The 24066-nt window shown below is 36.8% G+C and overlaps 4 protein-coding genes across 5 annotated transcripts; 3 read left to right on the forward strand and 1 right to left on the reverse strand.

Annotated features, from left to right (window-relative positions):
• The first annotated feature begins 1682 nt into the window (after positions 1 to 1682).
• Positions 1683 to 5611, forward strand: LOC137942717 (uncharacterized). Of its 2 annotated transcripts, none has more exons than XM_068788455.1 (8): positions 1683 to 2046; positions 2142 to 2215; positions 2448 to 2528; positions 2609 to 2693; positions 3275 to 3372; positions 3476 to 3563; positions 3889 to 4243; positions 4903 to 5611. In XM_068788455.1, the coding sequence occupies exons 1-8, from the start codon at positions 1777 to 1779 to the stop codon at positions 5154 to 5156; spliced, it is 1305 nt and encodes a 434-aa protein (XP_068644556.1). In that variant the 5' UTR covers positions 1683 to 1776; the 3' UTR covers positions 5157 to 5611. The 2 variants fall into 2 exon arrangements, with proteins under 2 accessions (XP_068644556.1, XP_068644565.1); XM_068788464.1 differs by having other exon boundaries at positions 4906 to 5611.
• Positions 5612 to 10465: 4854 nt separating this feature from the next.
• LOC137948840 (putative invertase inhibitor) lies at positions 10466 to 11014 on the reverse strand. The gene has a single exon (XM_068795057.1). The coding sequence runs from the start codon at positions 11012 to 11014 to the stop codon at positions 10466 to 10468; it is 549 nt and encodes a 182-aa protein (XP_068651158.1).
• Positions 11015 to 15543: 4529 nt separating this feature from the next.
• Positions 15544 to 19115, forward strand: LOC137942707 (rhodanese-like domain-containing protein 4, chloroplastic). Its single transcript, XM_068788445.1, has 8 exons — positions 15544 to 16332; positions 16748 to 16850; positions 16968 to 17057; positions 17691 to 17765; positions 17857 to 17931; positions 18054 to 18134; positions 18304 to 18513; positions 18742 to 19115. The coding sequence occupies exons 1-8, from the start codon at positions 15686 to 15688 to the stop codon at positions 18787 to 18789; spliced, it is 1329 nt and encodes a 442-aa protein (XP_068644546.1). The 5' UTR covers positions 15544 to 15685; the 3' UTR covers positions 18790 to 19115.
• Positions 19116 to 21899: 2784 nt separating this feature from the next.
• Positions 21900 to 23988, forward strand: LOC137956244 (protein WHAT'S THIS FACTOR 1 homolog, chloroplastic-like). The gene has a single exon (XM_068803643.1). It carries the CDS (start codon positions 21974 to 21976, stop codon positions 23555 to 23557), a length of 1584 nt encoding a protein of 527 aa, XP_068659744.1. The 5' UTR covers positions 21900 to 21973; the 3' UTR covers positions 23558 to 23988.
• The last annotated feature ends 78 nt before the right edge of the window (positions 23989 to 24066 follow it).

The following is a 24066-nucleotide window of genomic DNA, read 5'->3' on the forward strand; positions in this document are numbered from 1 at the left end:
CAAGAAGCCCTTCAAAGATTGCTATGGCAGAGGAAATGAGAGCAGGAGCCACGGCAACGAGTAACTCTCTGCCTGCCGCCAAGCATGTTTCACTCCAATGGCAGTTTTTTCCTTTCTTTTCCCCCTCAATTGGGTAACGACGTGTATGTAAGATATGTGTTAGTTGACGTAGTTCAACTCACCTAGTATTTGATGTGGCATATATAGTTGATCGGTCAAAGTTGAGTATTTTTTTAAATAAATTTAAACTTATCTAATAAAATTTAAAAAATTAAATAAAAACCTAAATTTTCCTTTTCAGTTTCCATGCGAATCCATCCACCCTTAAAGATCTAAATATATATATTTCCATAGCTTAGAAAATGATAATTATAGATAGAGATTCCTATGCCAAAATGACTAGCCATGACTAACTACTTAGAAACCTTTTTTCCAACTAATAAACACAAAATCTTTGTACTCATTAATATATGTGAACTATCCTTATAACCCAAAACCCTAGTAATTATCTCTCCATCTCACGGAGAAAATATTATTCACCTCTCTTTGCAGTTAAAGGGCACACGTTAAGGCTAATCATAGGCTAACAACTCCCAATCCTTGTTATGCGTTGTTAAGACTTGTTATTTTTCACCTTCTTTCCATCGTCACTGTCGCTGCTGCTGTCATTGCCGCGGCCATACCGATCCAGTAAGTCCTTCTTAATCTGCTCCAACTTGGTTTTGACGGAGACGAACCAACCTTTCTTCTGCCGCTTCTCTTGTCTTTGGTCTTTGAATCCAGGGCGAGTCCTTGGCTTGTAGCCACCGTTGTACTCGTTCACGCGGACCTGCTGGTTCCTTATTGTGCCCGCTGGGAGTTGCATTGTACCTGCACGACTTGGATCTCTCTTCTCTGAACTCTGAAACGGATTAGAGTAAGTAGATCTAGTCATTGATTAGGATGATTTAAAGGCTTTTGTGAGAAACAGCTAGTTTCTGGGTGATTCGGACAACTATCCACTGCATTTGATTCCATTTCAAGTGGGCAACATCGATCACTTTTTCTGCGCGTTTTTCTTGACATCGAATTTGTTCTTCTGATCGTCTTAACAGTGTTTCTCCACTTCTGATTTGATTTGATCTGTTTTTCACGGAAGGGTTAAGTATCTTCTAGATTTCTTGAGTGCAATCAGGGTCCTTCACTTCTAGATTTTTTTTTTAATTTATATATATGAATGACTTGATTTTGTTTTCAGTCTGTCTTGAACAATTAACCTTTAGTTTTGTCCTGTGAATGATCTTCTTTCCGTTTTTGCTCGAGAAATTTAAAGCTAAGAAGAAGCTGCAGTTCGATCAATTTCAAAATCCAAAAGGGCCGGCTCAGGATGTTTTTCTTTCCTTAATGTATATATATAACATAAGAATAATTAAATAAACATCAATTATTAAAATATAACATAAGAAATAAATATCAAATATCAAAATAAAAATTTAATTCATTTAATTCAATTTTGATAGTTAAATTAAAATGTTTGGTGTAGTTAGGTTCACTACTTCAACTCATTTATGGTTTGATCTTAAAAATCACAGTTCGTCCGATCATTTTGATGTTGATCGGATGGCTAGGAATCATAAGAAAAGAGGGGTTTAAGCCTTGATCGGTCTTTCAGTCTTTCCTCATGTCTCTACGTTTCCCTTCGTTTTCCTCGAACCGACGAGCCCTTCAACGGATTCGCCTTTTGTTCTTGAAGATACTGACAGAAGCTGCACCCAGCCATCAACGACCGGAGTAGGGATGCCGAACACTAAGAGGCGAAACTTACGATCTCCAGGTGGCCCTGGCCAGACCATCCGGCCGAAACCTCCGGTCCGGCGCGTGGAGAGTGACAGAGCTACCTCTTATCACACGATCCTCCTCTGCTTCTTTCTTGGATTGCTTCTCTCCGTCGTCCTCCTTACTGTTTACCGTCTCAAAAAAATTTCTCCCATCGAAAGTAACACTGGCCTCTCCGTTTATGAAAGAGGCCTGGTCAAACCTGATACCTCACTGTATGAGATCCTCGCTGTAAGCAATTTATCTTATTTGTAATTTTTCTTTAGCACCGTTGTGGTTTTTCCCAATTATTCACATTTTCTCTTGTGCGCTTCCAAGAAACTCAGGAAAATTCAAGGGTCACGGAAAATGCGTCTCTCCGGCACTTCCCATTACCTGTGTTGGCGTATGTCACTCCCTGGTACGTCCTAGGCTTCTTAGAATTAGTAACGATGTCTTGCTCAAAGGATTAAGCACATTAAATTATTGGTTTAGGTTGTTTTTAGTTTTTATTGATTTGCTGTTTTTTCCTTAATTTTGAGGAAAAACTAGTTTTTGAGGATGATGACGACATTTGCTAGCTTGGTTTTTTTCTTCTCTTTTTAATTATTTAAGGGTATTAAGTTGTCTAATTAACATTGTTTACTGCATAGGAATACCAGAGGATATGAAATGGCAAAGAAGTTTGCTTCCAAGTTGACTCATCTATCCCCTGTATGGTATGAGCTGAAAAGGTAAGGCGGGATGACTAATGTGGTCTTGTGTCTAATGCCAATTCCATAATTGTCTGAAACTTGTTTATGCTTGATTTCAGTGAAGGGTCTAAGTTATATTTGGAGGGACGACACAATGCAGACTCTGGCTGGATGGCTGAGCTTAGGATGAATGGCAACACTTTGGTACTAAAATCATTAGTTCAATACTATATTTCCTATGTTTCAAGTTAATGTATGTTTAGTGGCTGCAGGAGTTTCGCTCTTCTTTATTGGACATTTTGCGGTAATATGTAAATGGAACCTGCGTTTTATAGATTGCCTTAAATGATGCAACACCTGTGATGAAAAAGTCTTGGACTTGACACCATAATATAAAATGATACTTCTGAATCTCTTTTTCAATATTGCATGTACTTTAACCTTTACCTTACAGTAAATTTGTGTTAAATCCAGCTTCACCTCATAAATGTTATTTATTGTTGGAACATACACTTCCTGTTACACTAGAAATCATATTGTTCTCCAAACCAGATTTCTTCCTGTTACATCTGCCAAATCTCGTAAAATACAGAAGGATTTTGAGACTGTTTTCTGTAACCGGGAAACAAAGTCCTTAGTGAATTCCCTATGTTGAGAATTCCGAGTGAGTGTTGCGTGTGTTTTTTTTTTTTTTTTTTGCATGGAGTTACCATGGCACATTTTACTTTTCTCCATATAATACTTTTTTTAAACAATCTGATATGATAACAATTTTCCATTTGCAGATCCTGCCTCGAGTTGTTTTAGAAGCATATCCCGGTGAGCTCCTTAGAAAGAAAAAGCAGTGGGAAAAGGCAATTGATCTCATACTAACAGAGTGCGAGTAATCCTTCTGATACCACTTCTATTCTTTATGATTTCTCACCCTTTGCCAAATCTTTTTTCTATTTTGGTTTTTAATTGTACGAACTTTTCTAATTTTAAAGAGAGATGGGATACAATGGTATTGTACTAGAATCATGGTCAAGGTGGGCTGCTTATGGCATCTTGCAAGAACCAGAGTTGCGCAGTATGGTATTTGTTAACTCCTTATAGTCCATTTATAATTGGTTTTGTTGTACTTATGCTAAGCATTTTATATTTCAATCTTGTTTATAAGAACCACCTATGAAATCTGTGTCCTCTTATCGTTTCAATTTCTTGATTCAAGTGTAATTATTTTATTTTACCAAATGTTTGCTGTGGCAGCTCCCTAACATTTGCCGCCACTGATTTTGTCCTTGGTGTGAGATCACATGATTCAAGATGTTGTGCTCTTAGGAACTTGCTTGTTTTATTTCCTTTTGTTTGCATCCTTTAGCACATCAGATTGACAAACATCTTTCTGGTGTAACTTTAGGCGTTGCAATTTATCAAAAGACTGGGAATGGCCCTTCATTCAGTGAGCTCAAATGGAAATTCTAATCACCACTTAGAGTTGATTTATGTTATCCCTGCACCACGTTCTGAAAATCTTGGAAATTATGACTTTGGGCCAACAGACTTTCAGACCTTGAGTGCTGCAATAGATGGGTTCTCCCTCATGACTTATGATTTCTCGGGACCAAATAGTCCTGGCCCAAATGCACCTTTGGATTGGGTCCGATCATCTCTGCAAATAATTCTTCACAACTCAGATGGTGGTGCTCAGAGCCATGGGCATAAAATCTTCCTTGGTATCAATTTCTATGGCAATGATTTTGTGCTTTCAAAAGGTATGTACTTGTACTAGAATCTTTTGCTTCTGCATTATTTTCTGGAGACCTGAAAAATCAAGCAAAAAATTTTATTTAAAAGCTGAAATCTGCTAATTTCGTACATGTGCTCAAAGTCTATGACCAACACCATAGTTCAGACAAGACTATGATGTTGGTGATTTCTGAAAGCATATTTACTGCTCAATATTATGACGTGACTGATAATTGCAATCCTCAAATACATGTACTTTAAACCAACTAATAAACTGGGATAAACAAGCGGAAATAAGTGGCTGCTGATCTCTCCTCTGTGCTCTCATGTGAAACACATCTAACATAATTGCATAGCTTAGCTTTTGTTTGTTTGGTTGAGGATTAAGTGATCGGTGCCTCATTCAAGGATATAAGTGTATCATTGGAAAGGTGGACTTTGATGCTTCAACTGCCAACAATCTGAAAAAATTTCTCCTTCCCATGAACTAATGATGTGCGCTTAAAATTTTTGATGCTTCAATTGCCAACAGCCTAAAAAATGGTTGCTACCAAGCTTTTTATCTTCTGATCTTAGTGGTGAATCTTGAGCTTAAAAATGATCAGGCAGAATTTACTTGAAGTGAATTGCCATGCTAATAACTCGTGTTAACAAATTTTATGCATGTGAATGGCTTTTCTTTTAGCAGGTTTGGGTGGTGGAGCTATCACAGGTGAGGACTACCTCTCTTTGTTGAAGAAGTATAAGCCTGTTATACAATGGGGAGAGAAGTTCCAAGAGCATTACTTCATTTATTCGATTGACAGCGTTCAGCACGCCGTCTTTTATCCTTCATTGATGTCTATATCCATGCGGCTTGATGAGGCTCGAGCTTGGGGGGTTGGCCTGTCTATTTGGGAAATCGGACAGGGGTTGGACTACTTTTTCGATCTCCTGTAATGCATTCATCTCCTGTCCGAGTTGTGTCACATTATTGTCTGCTGCCGCGTCTCCATTCCAGCAAGGTTAAGGAGCTCAAATACTTGGCGTTCTGCAGGACTATTTTGTATCTGCCGAGTAAGTTTGAGATAAGAACGACATTTTGACCGTCCCATTTGGGTGTGGAGGTCCACTGGGCTTTTGGATTAGGGAGAAATTCTGGCAGAAGGACATGGGAGTTTCAGAATTATATGGATTTTGTTAAAAAAAATTAATTAAAACCCAAAAACAAGGGTAATATGATATGTTCTTCTTAATAGTTTTTTAGCCCTATTAAGGCAACTTTGGGTTGATTTTCTAGGGTTTTTAGGGGAACTTTGATTCTACTGTCTTCCATAAGGGAAGAAAACTTATCTTACAGTTGTTTAATTATTTTAGAACTTATCTTTAAGAGTTTGACTTTGGGTGTAATTATGACATGGGTAGTTTAATTTTATACTAATTTTATTTATTTTTTCTATTATAAATAGAGATATATTGTACTCAATTTATATAGCTTCAATAAATTATTTTCTTTTAAAATTCCAACAACATCTACTATAAATCATCTTTAAGGTCAATTACAATATTATACTCAAAGAGATTAATACAACTCAATTGACTACAATAACCACCCAGTGGTTTTCAATAGGTACACCAGATACTTCAGGGTGAGGTGGTCTTGCCTATTCAAGGCTTGATCTACACTACAAAGATTTGTTTATAGTCCAATGTGAATTACCTTTTAGTATGCAAAATTTAACAATCCAAGCAAAAACAAATAGGTATGCTAATCATTATGAGATTATTTAAAAGTGTATGCTCATTGTAAATTTGAAATTAGTTTTTCAAATTGGGGAATACACACAAATTAACTCAAAATAATAATTGATTTAAAGTATAGTCCCCTGGTAGTATGAACTTTAGAAAATGATTACAAGGTGTACCAGTACCAGTTCATTGTACTTGATCAAATATCATTGATATATCTCAAAGTATATGCATATAAATACTTGGATTTGAAATATTATCTTCATATTTCAATATTTTGTAAACGACTTTTCAAATTTGTAAGATATGCTTTAAAAATAAAGAAGGTTGTTAATCACATAACCACTCAAAATGCAATTATTGAATTAAATATGATCTAAAAAGCACGCACACTTTCGAAAACTAAGATCTAAATATTTAATAAAGGTTTAAAAGAACATATTTAAATACTTGGTTCAATGACGAAAACTATAAAATCCAGCTTTCTTTCAAGTTTTAGAAGAGGCCAAACATTTCAGCATGTGTATGAGAGCTTGGCAGGCATTTCAGCATGTGCAGGATGATTCCTTTAGATGGGTTAGACTCCTTTTTCACATTCAGTTTTTTTTTTGGTTCTTTGTACCCTTTTTCATTTTGCTATGACAATCGATCGACTCCATTTGCACTTTTTTCACCATATGCTTGATTCATTTTTTTTCTACTTAAGTGCTTCATCTTTCTAAGTGCTACTCAGAGGGTCAACTTCTTTGACCTTGAGCACTTCAATTCTGCCATTTTCTAACTAAAGTGACTGAATTATTACTATGTTATCGACTCTTTTTGTCCATTGGTTGTTTGCTCAATACTTCCTTTTTGTATGGACCATGCCTGGTCAAATTGATACGCTACTAAAAAATTTCTTTGAGGGTTTTATGAGTTATGTAACATATTTAATACACATCAGTAATAACTTGAGTGTTTGTTATCATCAAAATTATCTCATGGGGATCTTGAAACCAATAGAAACATATAGGGATTTGTATCAATAACTCACTAAGCACACCATAGCTAGACACAAGAATGACATTTTCAGCACCACATGCTTACACAAGAACTTATGGCTCACACAACAATAATAATGATAAGATTTACTAACCTTTTTCTTTGTAACCAGACATGCTTCTTTCAAACAATTTGAGATGAGGATGATTTTTCCTTGCCAAAGGCGTGACCTAAATTGCAAGAGTTCTGTTTGGAAAATATCTCATTTGAAGTACAATGAATAAGTATGCAATCCAAGGTTCCAATTGTATATGATAGCAGCTCAAGTAATCTTAAACATGTGATTTCAAAGTTTAAAACTCAAGCAAAAATATTTGTTTGAAATAGGGGAGCAATACATAAAAGTTGCTCAATGTAAGCATCAAACTATGTGTCCACGAGGAGTAATCTGAACATAATACTTAATTTCAAAGTGTAGTGATTCAAGTTTAGTGTACTTACCCAATTTCAAATAGAAATGTATCAAAAGTACAAGCACGTTGAGACTTGGATTTTTTAATGCATCCCCCAAAATTTTGAATTCTATCTGAAAGCCACTTCAAATGGCTCAATAGATCAATATGTTACAAACGTATGGATGATTTTAAATATAAGTGCAAAGATTCTAGTACAAGATACACTAGGTAAATAAATATTTCAAGTATGAACCAAGAAATACTTAGCTCTATGACAACTGGATTTTTGAAAATTCAAATCCAATCTACAAGTTCTTTTCAAAGTTTTAGAGAATTTGGTAATCATTTTTGCCTTAGGAGTTGAGAACAATAAGGTGTAATCAAATGAAATAAACTAATTCTTAATGTTAAAAAAATTGAACCGTTGAATTGGGAAATGGACGTTTTATCCGTTTATAAATATCAATTGGTTGAAAACCTCAATTAAATACTTAAAAAAAATTCTACTGAGTTGGTAATCACATAGATAGGTCACTTACATATTTTGGAGATCTTTCTTGGTCAAATCAAATATGAGAACCAATTCCACACTTTTATCTTCCATGATTGATTGTTCAATACTAGGGTTTGGTCGGTTGACCTTCATATTTTCTTTGTTCTCATTTCTTCAAGATGTCTAATCAATGGGCTGAATGAGCAGTTACAATGCCTTTTCTCTTTTATCACGTCTCAACGAAATCTATTCAAATGATCAAACTTATTTGTCGTTCCTTCTTTCTATATGGCCAATTTGAACAGGTTGTCCATTGAGATCAGTCCAGTTGGTCATCTTTCTGCGATACCTCTTTTTCTTCATACCTCCATACACCTTGCTCATTTAATCTTCCACACGAACAATGGTAAACATAATTTTTCCTCTTTCCTGTCAGTCAAACGAGATAGTGAAGTCATCGGCCTTCTTCACATAATCTTGTTTTTTTCTTTTTTCTTCTGTCTAGTGGAACAAAGGATGTCCGGTTAGATGGTTCTACCGTCCTTGCTACAATGAGTTCTCATACTTGTTAGACAATGTTGCTAAACCGTTTTACCGGTGTTCTTTCTAGCACGAGTAGTTGCTTCCCTTTTTGTATGGGTTGTTCGGTCATTCCTCTCCTCATCAAATAGATTGACTGCTATAAATTCCCTTTGGGCTTTTTGAACTACAAAATATACTTATTTTACAACATTAGTACCTTAAGTATTTGTTATCATTAAAAAAAATTCAATGAGGATCTTGAGACCAACATAATTGATAGTTAGTATTATGTCATCAACATAAAGTAATAAAATGAGAGGGGTGGGCATGGGTCAGGTCGAGGTCGGGTTTCGGGACCCCGACCAAATCACCATCCTTGTAAACCCGACTTAAACTTGACTCATCTTCATAAATTCTACCCATCCTCGCCCCATCCCTACTATGTTTCATATCCCTGCCTTGTCCCCCAAGTGAGGTTTGGGGAAACCCTGTAGGTTTTTTTCCCGCCCCGTTCCCAACCCGCAGGATGAAACCTAAAACCCGAACCTTAGTTTTCAGGTTGGGTCAGGTTTAGTTCCCATTAAACTTGATTGGATGCCCACCCATAACCTTAGGGAAGATGTTTACCTAAAAAGAGAAGGATCAATTGGATAATACTTGAAAACCAAAAGTAAGAATAAAAGAACTAAAATATTCAAACCAAACCCTTTGGGCCTGCTTAAGAACATAAACGACATTTTTTTCCCAATATGAATGAGTGGGATGGAAAGGCTTTTAAAAGGTTGCTGTTTGTTTCATAGGATTTTTTTCTTTAAGGGGTGCCATTTATTATGTCAAACTCAAGCAATGACAAGCCTTTCAAAATAGTGAAGGTTAGAGCCACACAAATTGTTTGTAGTCTTACAATTGGACTAAATGTTTTATCAAAGTCTATGCGAGCTAGTTGGCAGCCAAGGGAGCCCACTCCTACCTGTTTTGATTTTTTAATTTTTATAAAATTTATTTTAATATATATCTATGATAAATTTGTACAAATACTTGATAAATTATTAATTTAGGCATTATAATAACTTAAAAATAAATTATTTTTTTGTTTGGTAGCGTTTTCCGCAATGTTGTAATCCCCAAATGGCCCCAATTCTTAGAAACGAGATCATGTTGTGTCTCTTGTTGTCACTTTCTAAGAGAAGAATGGGTAAAAACAACCACAAGTCTGCAAACATGGCATAAAACCGCACAAACACTTTTTTTATCCCTTAAAAATAAATGACCAATTTTATACCAATAGACAACAATTTTATTCAAAACTTAAGGAGGTAGGACATGGATCTTCTCTATCAATCAAGGCAATGTCAATCTTGATTGATGAGGCAAGTTGGTGCATAATTCACTCTCTCTGTGAAAATGTTGTGGTCAAAAGTACACACAGAGAATGTGCCTTATCCATGTTCTAAATATATTCTTGAATTATTTAAATCCTGAATATATTCTTTAGAAATTATTTAAATATTTTTTACTCTTTAGAATGAAATTACTTGGTTTATTAATTTAATTTGTATATTTTCCTCGATCAATCTCCATTTTTTTATAAACATAATTTGTATATAAAATAATATATTTTATATACTTAATAATTATGATGTAATATATTTTAACTCTTTAATATAATTGTTTATAATTAAGTATTTCAAATCAATCTTCATTCCCTATGTTTTCTAATGTTGCCAATGACTAACTACATCACCAAAACAATTGTTTTGATCTTATGATCGCTGTTAAGCATATACTTCATTGAACTTTCTATAGAACAGAGTAAGAATAATAAAAAGTAAAATTTTCAAGGAATGGAAATCATAGTGAAATTTAAGTTACTTTCATTTATTCTAATGTAATCTAACTCCTCAACTGTATTAACACCCAAAGTACAATTTTTATTCTGTGAACGAAAATAATAGAAAGGGCACCACAACAAGAGGGTCATATCCAAACTTCTAAGGAAACACCTCAAGGGACAAATCGGTGAACATTTTATGCATTTTTGTCCCCTGACACCTCTTTGTTTATAACTTTCAAGTAGTAGAGGGTAGGAATTTGCTGATAGCGAGGCCAATCCGACAAAGCTGTTGAAGATCAAAATTTTCTCTCGACAATAGGGAAGCATGCCCTGGGTCTTCCTTCCACGAATCCTCGCATGTCACTGCACTGTTTAATGCATTTCCCATATGCACATTAGCGTCATCCCAATTGTTCGTCTTGAAAGCAAACTTCGCTTGTTTCGTTAAAGATAATGCATTCGTGTACAACTCCTTGCAATCGTTCAGTCTTGCCATGTCATAAGGATCCTGAGACTTTGCCAATAATGAGTCAATTTTCGCCTCTCCATACGCTGCTTTAGCCTTGGCTAAGCTCGTTGTGATGATCCCTAGCCAATGAAGATCTGCAGTGGCACTCTTGGGGGCAGTCTGTAGAGATTTGACACAAAAGTCGTAGTTTAAGCTGGGATTGGATTGTGCAGCTTTGCTACAAGTTTCTGTCACTAATGTGTCTGCAATGGCACCTTCAGAAACGATGGTTTGGTGATACAGGACAAATAACAAAACGAGAAAGGAAATTTTCATCATTAAAGACTTCATTTCTTTTCTGCTCTCCCTTCCCCTCTTCTACCTCCACTTGATGGGTCTACAAGAAGGATGTGTATATATGCTACTTGGTTGACGATTGTCTACCTTATTAAGTAGTTTAGTAGAAAATTTAGGCAATTATAGTGGATCTAATTTAGGCAAGATGACTATAGAAAGAAAAATGAAATAACCAAGTTTCGCTCTTGATTCCTCTTTTTGCGATAGAGATATAACTAAATTTGGCTGAATATATGCCACTTGGTTGACGATTGGTTTATAAAAATAGTTTAGCAGAGAATTTAGGCAATTACTATAGATCTAATTTTTTGATGACTATAGAAAGAAAATCGAAGGAACCAAATCTTGTTGTTGATTCCCTCTTTTTGCAATAGAGATATTATCAAATTTGGCCAATCGATGCCAACTTTTTTGTTTGGTAGCATTTTCCACAATGTTGTAATCCCCAAATGGTCCCTTAGAGTTTGTGGGTGAGAAACACGTGAGAAAAAGGGAGCATAGGCCTACTTTCAAAGAATACAAGAGAAAGAAGACGGTGATGTTCAAAGTGGTCTAAAGGTGTCAAATTTATCAAGGTAGATGTCTCTAAAGAATAAAAAAATTATTTCAGAGTAGAAGAGAGATGAAGTAGAGACTGATATAAAAACTCATAGTTACGAGTCCTAAAAATCGATGCTCTGAAATCATGTTGATTTTCAGAACTTCATAGATTAGCTTGTGGAGAAAAGGATAGAAGGCATGTTGGGGAGAAAACAGGAGGAAGAATGAGGTGATTGACTTGTGTCCTAACCCTTCCCTTGAAGCTCTATTTATAGATGAATAAAACTATAATATGACAATTATGCGCTTCACTCTAGAAGAGTGAATAAGAGACAAGAAACTTAAATTAATTACATCAATGTCATATTTATGAGATAACTCTTTATTTACCATCATGCCTCCACTCTTGGACTTGTGGGCCTTCTCCTTGGTCCGTTGGCTTGAGCCATCATCCACCTCTCTTGGACGTGTGGGTCTTCCTTAGTTGTATGGGTTTGAGCCCATCTTCTAATAGAAATGAGATCATGTTTGAGTCTCTTGTTGTTACTTTCGAAGAGAAGAAGGGGTAAAAACATCGACGAGTCTGCAAACTTGGAGTAAAACCACACAAACTCTTTTTTTATCCCTAAAAAATAAATGAAAAATTTTATACCAATACACAAGTTTATTCAAAACTTAATAAGTATGATATGGATCTTCTCTCTTGTTGAAGAGCAGGTATGGAAGAGTTTTACATGACTCTCTTAATAAGAAATCTTATAGAGCCAAAATTATTATGATGGAGTCTTACAAGAGTCTCAAGAGAAGAGGTCTCATAAAAGAGACTATTTTAGTTATGTTAGTCTTCAATTTATGTTCAATTGTTCAATTGGTTTAGAACTTATCTTTTAGTGTTTAACTTTTTTGTGTGACTAGGACAAGGATAGTTTAATTTTAATTGGATTCTACTTCTTTCCTCTATTATAAATAGAGGCTCATTGTACCCAAATTTCAACTAGTTAGTGAATTTTTTTTTTTTTTTTCCAAAAATTCAACATGGTATCAAAGCAAGTTTTGTAGTTGATTCAGTCAACCCAAAGAGATAATGTGATCCTTTTCTGATCTATCATCTCTAATAGTTTAGGTTCGTATTCTATCTTTTTTCTTTCTTTTATGTCTCAATATATGTTGGCTTCTTGGCATTCGTGTCTCCGTATTAAAAATTATATATTTAAGGAAATATCTTTGATTCTACTTTCTAACGTAAAAATAATTTTGGCAATTGGAGTTTTCTACAAAGAGAAATTGATATTTGAAGCAACAAAGGTCAGATTGCAAGAGAGACACGAGTAACAATCGAAAGCTTCAACTTTTGAGCCATTTTAAGCCATCAAAAATAAAACTTTATATGGATATTTATATGTCAAAAAAATTATTGTAAGTCTATTTTCTACCTTATCAAACCAATTCTCAAGCTGAGTTTTCGAGAAGACGATATGAATTTCATAAGGTTCATGGTCATGTTGGCCAAAGAAGAAAGAGTATTGAGTTCAACAAAATTACAAATTCTGAAATCTATCAAATTCAAGATGTATATTTTGTGAAAAAAATATTATACTTTAATTACAGGTATCAAAGTTTACTCTAAGAAAGAGAAATTTTTATTTCAACATAAGTGATATTTAATGAGATATTCACATTGGAGTCGACAAGGGTCAAACTACATAACAAAAAAAATCAAGATATCATAAAAGATTCAATAACGAATATTTTTATGTCAAATTAGGTATCAAATTAAAGCTATTTAAGTATAGTTTATTTATCAATATAGTTTTTGTGATTCTGAGTTATATTTTTGGATATATTGATATAAGAAGTACCAAAGGTCAGTTATATCGAAAATCTCTCATTTTTTCCTATTATCTCTTCATGCATTAGCTTGAATTGAGTTGCCTTTTCCCTTAGCATCCTAGTTTTCTTGCCAAAATTTCTCTTCAGATTTTTGTCAGAATTAAGCGCTCCATGATGTGCTCATTCAATGTACGTAATATCTTGCTTCAATGTTATTTTCAAGTTTTACATTTTTGTTACTTGGTTGTGTATCTTTTGCATAGTTAACTCCGAAAAATTGTGGTCACCCAAAAAAAGTTATAGTCTCCCCTAGTTTTCAAAAATAAAAAACAAAAAGGTCACTTTGGTAGTATGAGTGTTGCATAGTCGCCTCCTTTCGATTAATATTTCCTCATTTATCATTTTGTGTTTTTATTATTTCAAAGCAATGCCTAGACTCACAACCTTAAAAGTATATGAGTGTGCCCAACATCTAGCTTGAGTCAATTTTTTTCGTCATCACCCAAGAGGTGATTTGTGTTTAAGCTACCCTTAAAAAATGAATAATCTCTTTGTAGGTTCTAAAGTTGGGCAGTTTTTTCGACTTTAAAATCGAGCAGAGTGTATTTCATACTTTGACCATTTTGACTGGTGTATGGAGCTTTGTCATACGACTAGGAGTGATTTATTTCTCCCACATTGTGTTTTGTCCCAAGTCTCTATCCTTTTTTCCCCCGACTTGAGGGGGAGAAGTAGAAGAAAAAGTACAAGAAAGAAGTATTTTGTTCCACATGTTGTGATAATTTTTATGTAACCAAAATATTAAGAAATGGGAGAATAAATGATGAAGAATTTTGCATGTATGAAGAATTTTTTTCGACAAAGAAAATTAAAGATCAAGAATCATTTTCATTGCAAGTTGAAGTTATAAACTCCAACTTGAAGGGGGGTGTTGAAGAGCAGGTAAGGAAGAGTCTTACATGACTCTCACAACAAGAAATCTTACAAAGCCATAATTATTATAATGAAGTATCACAAGAGGATGTCTCATAGAAAAGTTTCAGTTAAAGGTATTTTAGTTATGTTAGTCTTTTATTTATGTCCAGTTGTTCAACTGTTTTAAAACTTATCTTTTAGTGTTTAACTTTGGGTATAACTGGGATAAGTGTAGTTTAATTATAATTGGATTTTACTTGTTTCATCTATTATAAATAGAGGCTCATTATATTCAAATTACAATAAGTTAGTAAAGTTTTTATCTTTTCCAAAAATTCAATATCTGTCAATGATAGCAATGTCAACCTTGGTTGATAAGGCATGTTAGTGCGTAGCGAAAGTAAGTAGAGAATTTACTTTCTCTATAGAAACTGATAAAAAAATGTGAATTGTTGTGAAAATATTGTGGTAAAAAGTACACCCCAAGAATATGCTCTTCTTGTTTGATGAAATTTCATATTTAGTCCTTATCTTGTTCAACTTCTTCGCCAGCTAATGGGGGAAATACCTCTATTGCCCACCCTTTCATATCCATAGGATCGATGCAACAGAGGGAAAAGTTTTCCTACTAATGGAACCATGGGAGTCCTCTGCTACTTATTTTGATTTTAAAAATTTTATTAATTTTATTTCAAAATATTTTTTTGATAAATTATTAATTTAGGCATTATGACAACTTACAAAAATCAAGCTTTGTTAATAATAAATTATTTAATTTATGGAATTTAAATAATTTTTTTATTTTATTCACAACTTTTCAAGAATTAAACTTTTACTTTTTAATCATTTTACTTGTTGGCTGGGCTTCTCCTTCCTTTTCTCTAAAAGAAAAGTAAATTTAATTTATTCTTGCACCTTTTCTCTCACTTGCTCCAAGAATATTTTACAAGAAGAAAAAAACAACTTCTAATCCCTGTTCCTTCAACTAATAACAATACCCAACTAGGAACCGACTGGTAGCCTCACAATCGGATACTCTTCTTCGTACTCGCACCGTTGCAGTACCATATACTACATACTTCTGTGTACAAGCTTCAGTCTCCAAAAGCTTCAAGCCTCTCTGCAATCATATATTGTTTCTGAGCTTCTTCCTCGTCCACAAAAAATGATAGAAACGTTGAAATGCAGAGTAATATTTGATCTTGCAGTACAAACATCTCATCTGATATTCCAGCTGTCATATCTCCACTGGCTGCATAATCGATCTCTTGTCTTCGCTCTCGCTTTCTTGCAGCAAAACTCCCTCCCACCTTCCTTGATCTGAAACGGCCTCATTTTTGCTCCAAGATTCAGTAGAATTATGCCATGGAGGTTCTGAGTGCAACTGGGCTTGCGGTAGTTTCTGTTCACAAGCCAGCAGTCTATGCTGAGAGAAGAGCAGCAGAACCCAGAAAGCTCTTCTCAGTCCCTTCGGCCTCGCCGCTCAAATTACCGAAATCCGTCATTTTGAAAGCCTGCCCACCTCTTCTTCGAGGTGGGTTTGTCTTGCTTTCTAATGTTTTGGCCACTATCCCGGCTAAAGCTTTGACATACGAGGAAGCTCTAGGGCAGTCGATCAGCTCGCCATTGTCGGAAGGCTCTTTTGATCTTGACGTGAATGGCCTTATAGATGGAATTGTAAAATTTGGAGCAGAGAATCCGCCAATTATTGCCGGTGGATTAGCAGCTTTGACAGTCCCTCTGATCTTATTCCAGGTCTTCAAGAAACCCAAACCTTGGGGCGTTGAATCTGCTTCTGCTGCTTATGTGAAGTTATCTGAAGATCCCAATACGCAGTTGCTTGATATACGGGGAAGGAAGGAATTGAGAGAAGTGGGTAGTCCTGATATTCGAAGCTTGAAGAAGAAACCTGTATCAATCTTGTATGAAAGTGGTGATAAGCCAAGTTTTCTGAGTAAATTAGCTTCCAAGTTCAAGGAACGTGAGAATACCGCATTGTTCATACTAGACAAGTAAGAATTAAGGGCATTCCTCGAAGCGTTGTTTCCATTTAGGAAGATCTCTGGTTCAATTTGTTAACTTTGTCTTCGTGCAACCATCATTTATTCAGAAACTACATAAGGTCAGCTAACTAAGAGATACTCAAATGCTGTTTCTTCACTGCATGAGCTGTGATTGCCACCTGCCGTAAACGATTTCAGGCAGCTCCTGCGTGAGATTTGAATCAGCATTGAGTAACTTTTTCATAAGGAGCATTATACCCACTCAGGACGGTTGCCTTTTGTAAAAGATGAAACTTCTCACACTTCTATTCACTATCCCCTTATCATCAAATCTCTATTTAGTTCTGAAATCTGTGACGGCATCGTATAAGAGTCTTATATTAGGCTGGATTAAATCTAATGCATTTGATTCTAACCCATACAGGTATAATGGGAACTCAGAACTGGTCGCAGAATTGGTCACCTCGAACGGCTTCAAAGCTGCTTTTGCAATTAAAGATGGTGCAGAAGGACCTAGAGGATGGAAGGTCTGTAAAGTTCTAATTTTTTTGTTTTTTCTCATTGCAAAAAGAGAACCGAACTTAAAATTTATAAGCAGTTTATTGGAATCAGGAATCTCAAATATTCAGAATTTTGTGTTGCAGAATAGTCGCCTGCCTTGGATACCACCAAAGAAGTCATTAAGTATTATTGATTTTGGTGATCTGAAGGATGCGATTGGAGGTGCTTTTGGAGTACGTAAATTAACTTAAAATTATATGACTTACTGTGGTCCTTTTCCCCCGAAGATAAGAGGGTTTATTTCAATTTTTTTTTTTTAATATTTATCTGCTGCTTCATTGAACTTCTGCATATCATTAAGATCTCCATGGCTTTCAATTACCTTCTTTGGCGTTGTGGGTTTCTTAGCAATGTGCATAGCAAAAGAAAATCTGGGATAGTTTCCTATGAATTCCCCCCCAGAATCGGACATGAAGGTTTCCTCTCATCCTGCTCAAGTAGTTACATGACAAAAATAAGGTGTTCTTATTTTCCAATTCCAATTTTGTTCTAGAAGGCCCCATAAAGATATACACTCCTTACTCAAGTTCACAGTGAGGACCAACCAATATCTCAGCCTTCAGTGGATGTTTGAGAAATCTCTGTTACAGGAGTAAAAGCACCCAAATTATGGTTAAGATTATCCTTAGTGGTTCCTTTCATACTCGTTCTGGGTTGTCCACATGTACCACCAGGCAACAATTCTGTTAATTTCCTGGGAGCAGGTCCTCCCAGCAGTTTTTGCTTGAGATTAGTTATTCTTTCTTGTGCAAGATAAGGGTTATTCAAGGCACTTAATCATTTTGACAATAATGACTTTCATGCAGGATGATTCAGATTCTTTGCCTCTGACTCTTGGATTAGCAGCAGCAACTGGGTTAGGTCTCCTAGCGTTCACAGAGGTGTAAAGATATTAATCTGATTTATTTTTCTATGTTCAATTCATAAGTAATTTTTGAAAATGTACTAATTAGATTATTCCAAATACTGCAGACAGGTACAGTTCTTCAACTTTTGGGGTCAGCTGCTCTTTTACAGATTGTTACCAAGAAACTCCTATTTGCAGAAGTTAGTTTCTATATAATCTTATGTCTCTTTTCTTCATTATGAACTTAGTTTCATAATCATAGCATTTTAGGCTGTACTGAGTTGTCCAACTGAAAACAACCTTAATTTGCTGCTTATGACAGGATAGAAAGAAAACATTGAAAGAAGTAGATGAATTTTTTACCACCAAGGTCGCCCCAGCTGAACTACTTGATGAGATAAAGGTACATATCTAAGTGATAGTTCCAGGCTGAGTGTGAGTACTACACTAGTCTTCATTGATCTTATTGTAAGTCTCATGAATTTATAGCAAGCAATTTTGTTCTTGTGTTTGTAGTTTGCAGATGTTGTTATTGTTATTTCTTAATCTCTTGCATTATTTTTTTCTTACAGACAATTGGAAAGACTCTTCTTCCTGCACCTATAGATGAAAAAGCTCTTTTACCTGCTCCAGCAGCTAGTCCGGCGGAGAAACCTGATGGTGTTCCTGCAGTGAAAGCAGAGGCAGCAGTTGAGCTTCCTCAGATTAATTCAGTTCCTAAAACTGATGTCAACGAGGAATCAATTTCAGGAATAAAAAGACCACTGTCACCATACCCATTTGTAAACCTCCGACTACTCAGCTCTTTGCCTTTTACTAGAATCAGATCTTTGCCTGCGGGAAGCCTCTATTCAGGAGTCCCTAATTCGATGGGAGTACTTCATTTGGGTCCAAACGGGAACTCCTGCTGAATGGGGTCCTCACATGCATCTGATCCCGTCATTTTCTTCTTCTCTTTGCATTTTCTTTCCTGGCTACTAATCCCTTATCTCATGTTTTCATGTCTGCAGTATCCTGATTGTAAGCCTCCAACTTCGCCATCTCCTTCACAACCATAGAAGCCTCCTCACAACATGATTTTGCAAGGACATGTTTTAGCAAGTGAGGTTACTCTGGCTGGGGATGCTAGAAGGTGATGACTTTGGCCGAGTTGTGTCCCAGGGAACTTCCACAGGAATTCTCAAATGGAGTACTTGAAAAAGGTATAAGAGCTGAATAAATCTGTCTGCCACTTGCAGTAAAGCCCCAAATTTTCCTCTCTTCTTCCTCTCATGTAAAGTCAGTCTTGCTGCTGGTGGGTTTCGCACTGTAACTAGCTATGTATGAAATCTTTATGCTGATTGTTCTTATATTCTAGGATTATGGTGATTATCTTTACAGCGGATTTAACTGTTGCATCATAAATCTGGAAGTAGATCAACAAAACCCATTTGAAGAGTTCTTTCTACCCCTGCATTCTTTTCAAAACAAAGCTGCTATCTACCCTCTAGGCTTTTTACTGACCAGACCTTGTAATCCGGGATGGCTGATGTATACTGTAGGAAATGAGAACTTCTGGTAGAAGCCATTAAAATAGCTGAGAAAGTTGTTTCAACCTTCAGGTTGTTTGTGCAATATCAAAATAGAATCGGTATTTTATCGTAACTATCTCCTTAAATGTGCGCAACATCTTCCATTTCCGGAAACTGGAAGTATCGTAGATGGAAACACGTCAAATTCTACTATACCTGTTGGGTATACAATTAAAGTCCCACATTGATTAGAAGTGGGGACGATCTTGAATATATAAGTGTGGATACTATCTCCATTGGTATGAGGCCTTTTGGGGTAAAAACCCAAGAGCAAATCTATGAGGGCGTAGGCCCAAAGTGGATAATATCATACCAATGTGGAGATAGGTGGTGTCCATAGTCCTTTCAAATGGTATCAGGGCTATACCCCAGAGTTAGTCATGGTGGATGGGATCCTCTGAATGCCGAACGAAGGTGGTGGGCCTCGAATTAGATCACCAAGGGATCTGTGGATGTGTTTTCCATGTAAGGCGTGTGCTTCCAACGCATTGGAGTGGAAAATCTGGGTTGGTAGAGAGTGGACGGATAAATGATTGTTTGAGGGGAGGCTCGATGGTCCTTTGTTTGAGGGGAGGCTCGATGGTCCTTTGTTTGAGGGGAGGATTGCTGGGTATACAAGTAAAATCCCACATTGACTAGAAGTGGGGAAAATCTTGGATAAGTGTGGACACTATCTCCATTGGTATGAGGCCTTTTGGGGTAAAAAATCAAGAGCAAATCCTCTTGTGGATGTTATATCTTGGAATATCTAGATAATTGATTATGCTTAGAAAGGCAACTTGGACACTGCAAGAAATCTCTTCGACAAAATGCCTCACCGAACAATCGAATCTTGGAACGCCATGATTTCTATATTTTTGGAATATTTTCAGAGCTGTCATTTCTTGGACTCAGGTGAAGCAGAACCTAATGAATTTACCTTAGATACTGTTATTAGGGCTTGTGGAATAATAAGAGCTTTGAGTTAAGGAAAGATGGTTCATGGGCTTTTGTGTTTTGCTGTAACCTCTATAGTAACTGATGATCCCTAATCTCTCTCCCCCACAAATTTTAAAAAAAGAACTAGATCAACCGAAATACAAGCGTTAATTAGACTCCACAACTTAACAACCTTATCATTGAAGGCCTTGTAAATTGTTATAGAGAGTGTAGTGCAGTCAAAGAAGCTCAAAGGATCTACAACATATTGACTAACCCATGTATAAATGCATCTAATTTGCTGATTGATGGTTTAATATCAGTGGATAGGATTAAAGATGTCGAAGTGGTTTTCAATAACTTGGTCAAACCCAATCCAATCTCTTATAATCTAATGATCAAAGGATAAGAACATAGTGGTCACATCCCTGATTCCATAAGCTTGTTTGAGAAAATGCCTAATAGAAATATAGTCTCTTCAAATACATGATCTCTGCAAGATAGCTAGCCAATGCGACCTGAAAAGGTTAACCGATTAAGTGGGACTAAGGACCCACACTTACACCCACCCCGCCAAATGTATAGTCCCCGCGCCAAACCAAATGCAAACAAACCAAACCAAATACAAACGAACACACGGGGATTCGAACGCGGGATGGCATGCCAAATGCAGAGTACCAAACCATCCGCACCTAACAGGTTAACCGATTAAGTGGGACCAACGACCCACACTTACACCCACCCCGCTAAATACAAAGTCTCCGCGCCAAACCAAATGCAAACAAACTCACAGGGATTGGAACGTAAGATGACGTGCCAAATGCAAAATACCAAACCATCCGCACCCAACAGGTTAACCGATTAAGTGGGACCAAAGACCCACACTTACACCCACCCCGCCAATTGCAAAGTCCCCGCGCCAAACCAAATGCAAACGAATTCACGGGGATTCGAACGCGGGATGGTATGCCAAATGCAAAGTACCAAACCATCTGCACCCAACAGGTTAACCATTTAAGGTGCGGAAGACCAAGTCATAACACAAATCACCAACATATTCCAACATTCTCTCGCAAACCAAACCCCTGGATTAAACCCAGGACAAATTCCAAATACAAATGTAAATGCAAAGTCCCCACGCCAAATATGCAAACGCGCGGTGATTCGAAGGCAGGACGGGCGAAACCTGCTCTGATACCATGTAAGACATCTAGTCAATGCGACCCAAAAAGGTTAACCAATTAAGTGGGACCAAAGACCCACACTTCCCATCTCTATGTAATGTTGGAATGACAATATTGATGAGGCTTTGAAGAAACTGCGAAATAGGAATTTTTTGTCTCACGAGCTTCTCGCGATAACGTTTGTCATTATATGGCAGCGAAATGTAGCAAATATATTTTTGTTAGAAATAGGGCGGAAACCCCCTTTGACATCAGTGTGAGACGAAGGCACTCCCTGAAAAGGGATAACAACTGGGCGTACTGAAGATATCTCTGCGGATTTTTGACATCAGTGAGAGACGAAGGCACTCCCTGAAAAGGGATAACAACTGGGCATACTGAAGATATCTCTGCGGATTTTTTCCTCCCAAATCCGTTTCGAGTTCCTTCCTCAGTCGCAACGAAAATCAATCCAGGTTGGTCGTTTGTTTTTGTTTTTTTTTCTTTCCTTGGGCAGTCCTTCAGTGTCCTCTCAACTTTTTAGCTCTTGCCGCGCTATCTTTGAGGAACTGTTTTTTCTTCAATCGGCCATGGACGTTTTTACCTCCGCAACGGCCTCTTCTTGCTCGCATCTCCCTGTTTATTTTCCATGCCCTTCTTCATCTTCTATTCTTGAGAAGACCAGTTTATCTTTGAGGACCCATCTCTCCTTCCAGAGTAAATTAACAGATAAATCTTCCTTTCTGGGGAGAAATCTAGTTTTTCAAAAGCAAATGCAGGAATACTACAATCCTGTAAGAACCCTTGTATCTCACCCGATAACTGCTGCTGTCAAACGAAGGAAGGAGCTTCCCTTCGATAATGTCATCCAACGTGACAAGAAGCTCAAACTGGTTTTGAAAATAAGGAAGATTCTGGTAAGCCAACCTGACAGAACAATGGCACTTAGAGAGTTGGGTAAATATAGAAGGGAACTGGGTCTTACTCGTAAACGCCGATTTATTGCACTCTTAAAGCGTTTCCCTGCCGTTTTTGAAATTGTTGAAGAAGGTGTATTCTCATTGAAGTTTAAACTAACCCCTGAAGCCGAACGTAATTACTTGGAAGAATTGAAGGTTCGAAATCAAATGGAAGATCCTTTGGTTGTAAACTTGCGAAAACTTTTGATGATGTCGTTGGAGAAGCGGATTCTGTTGGAGAAGATTGCACATTTGAGAACTGATCTTGGGCTTCCATTAGAATTCCGTGACACGATTTGTCGACGATATCCACAGTATTTTAAGGTGGTTCCGACTAGTCGTGGACCCGCGCTGGAACTGACACATTGGGACCCTGAGTTAGCTGTTTCTTTTGCTGAAATGCGTGAAGAAGAGAACCGGATTAAAGAACAGGAAGAGAAGAACTTGATCATTGACAGACCACCCAAGTTCAACAGAGTAAAGTTACCGAAAGGTCTGAATCTCTCCAAGTCTGAGATGAGAAGGATATGCCAGTTCAGAGATATACCATGCACTTCCCCATATTCAGATTTCTCAGAGCTCAAGTCTAGCACACCTGAAAAAGAGAAACACGCTTGTGGAGTAATTCACGAGATGCTGAGTCTTACAGTAGAAAAGAGAACGCTGGTTGATCACCTTACTCATTTTAGAGAAGAATTCCGGTTCTCTCAGCAGCTGAGGGGAATGCTTATAAGACACCCAGACATGTTTTATGTGTCTCTGAAAGGAGAGAGAGATTCCGTTTTCTTAAGAGATGCATATCACAATTCACAGTTGATTGAAAAGGATCGCCTTATGCTTATTAAGGAAAAGCTACGAGCACTGGCTACTGTTCCAAGGTTTTCAAGACGGAATGCATCTAAGACTGATGTAGTTAATGGGTCGAAGGAAGAGGGCAGTGGGGTTGCAAGTGAAGAATTGTCACATGCGCAAGGATCAGGTGATGAATTTGATGACGATGGTGATTATGAAGGAGATGAGGATGATGATTGGAGTGATGAAGGAGAGGAGGATGATTGGAGTGATGAAGAAGAGGAGATACCCCCAAATTTTAATGATGAGGGAGTAAATTTTGGAGACAGGACACCACTTAAACCTGTTAACGGATCAAGCGCGACTCAAGAAAAAGAGGTTGAGCCTGTATTTCCTGATGGTAGGCCTAGAGAGTGTTGGTGACATAGACCGGAGGAAAACGGCGTCATTGTCATTGAGCTCTCCAGTGCTAGAATATATTGATGCTTTGAAGGTTTTTCATTATGATTCCTGCATTTAAGTCTTTGAGATCCTCCATGGTTATTGAGCTCGATTGATAGTTGCAGTGCTTTTTCACTATGAAAGAATACAGGTCTTGTTGATCCAAGAATGTCCTTGTGGATGAAAACGATGAAACTCTTTAAGAAGTTGCTCTCTCTCAGATTGGATGTTGCACCAAGAGAAGTCCTGAGCCATGAAATTATGTTTGAGAAATAGAATCTCTAAGTTCCATAGTGGTGGGTTGGCCATACTGTTTTCCTGTTTGTTGTTTTAAATTTTCAGCACCTGCTTTTATGATGTTTCAAAGGACCTTATTTGGTTTATCCCAACTATATGAACCAGTTATGCTCCCATTCCCCTGCAAAATTTTCCTGCTTTTATTGTTAAATGGGCATAAAGAGAGATGTTGAAACTAATGTTAACTTTTGTAA

Source organism: Aristolochia californica, unplaced genomic scaffold, assembly GCF_029961685.1.
Source record: "Aristolochia californica isolate CCGP_79_NKW_82.1479 unplaced genomic scaffold, dmAriCali1.0.hap1 SCAF_1, whole genome shotgun sequence".
NCBI classification, from domain to species: Eukaryota; Viridiplantae; Streptophyta; class Magnoliopsida; order Piperales; family Aristolochiaceae; genus Aristolochia; species Aristolochia californica.

Coding starts and splice junctions, on each gene's coding strand:
- LOC137942717 (XM_068788455.1), top strand. CDS start 1,777: ATGCCGAACACTAAGAGGCGAAACTTACGATCTCCAGGTGGCCCTGGC. Junction 2,694..3,274: donor GGATGAATGGCAACACTTTG/GTACTAAAATCA, acceptor TTCCATTTGCAG/ATCCTGCCTCGAGTTGTTTT. Junction 3,564..3,888: donor AACCAGAGTTGCGCAGTATG/GTATTTGTTAAC, acceptor GTGTAACTTTAG/GCGTTGCAATTTATCAAAAG.
- LOC137948840 (XM_068795057.1), bottom strand. CDS start 11,014: ATGAAAATTTCCTTTCTCGTTTTGTTATTTGTCCTGTATCACCAAACC.
- LOC137942707 (XM_068788445.1), top strand. CDS start 15,686: ATGGAGGTTCTGAGTGCAACTGGGCTTGCGGTAGTTTCTGTTCACAAG. Junction 17,766..17,856: donor GTCTCCTAGCGTTCACAGAG/GTGTAAAGATAT, acceptor CAAATACTGCAG/ACAGGTACAGTTCTTCAACT. Junction 18,135..18,303: donor AACTACTTGATGAGATAAAG/GTACATATCTAA, acceptor TTTTTCTTACAG/ACAATTGGAAAGACTCTTCT.
- LOC137956244 (XM_068803643.1), top strand. CDS start 21,974: ATGGACGTTTTTACCTCCGCAACGGCCTCTTCTTGCTCGCATCTCCCT.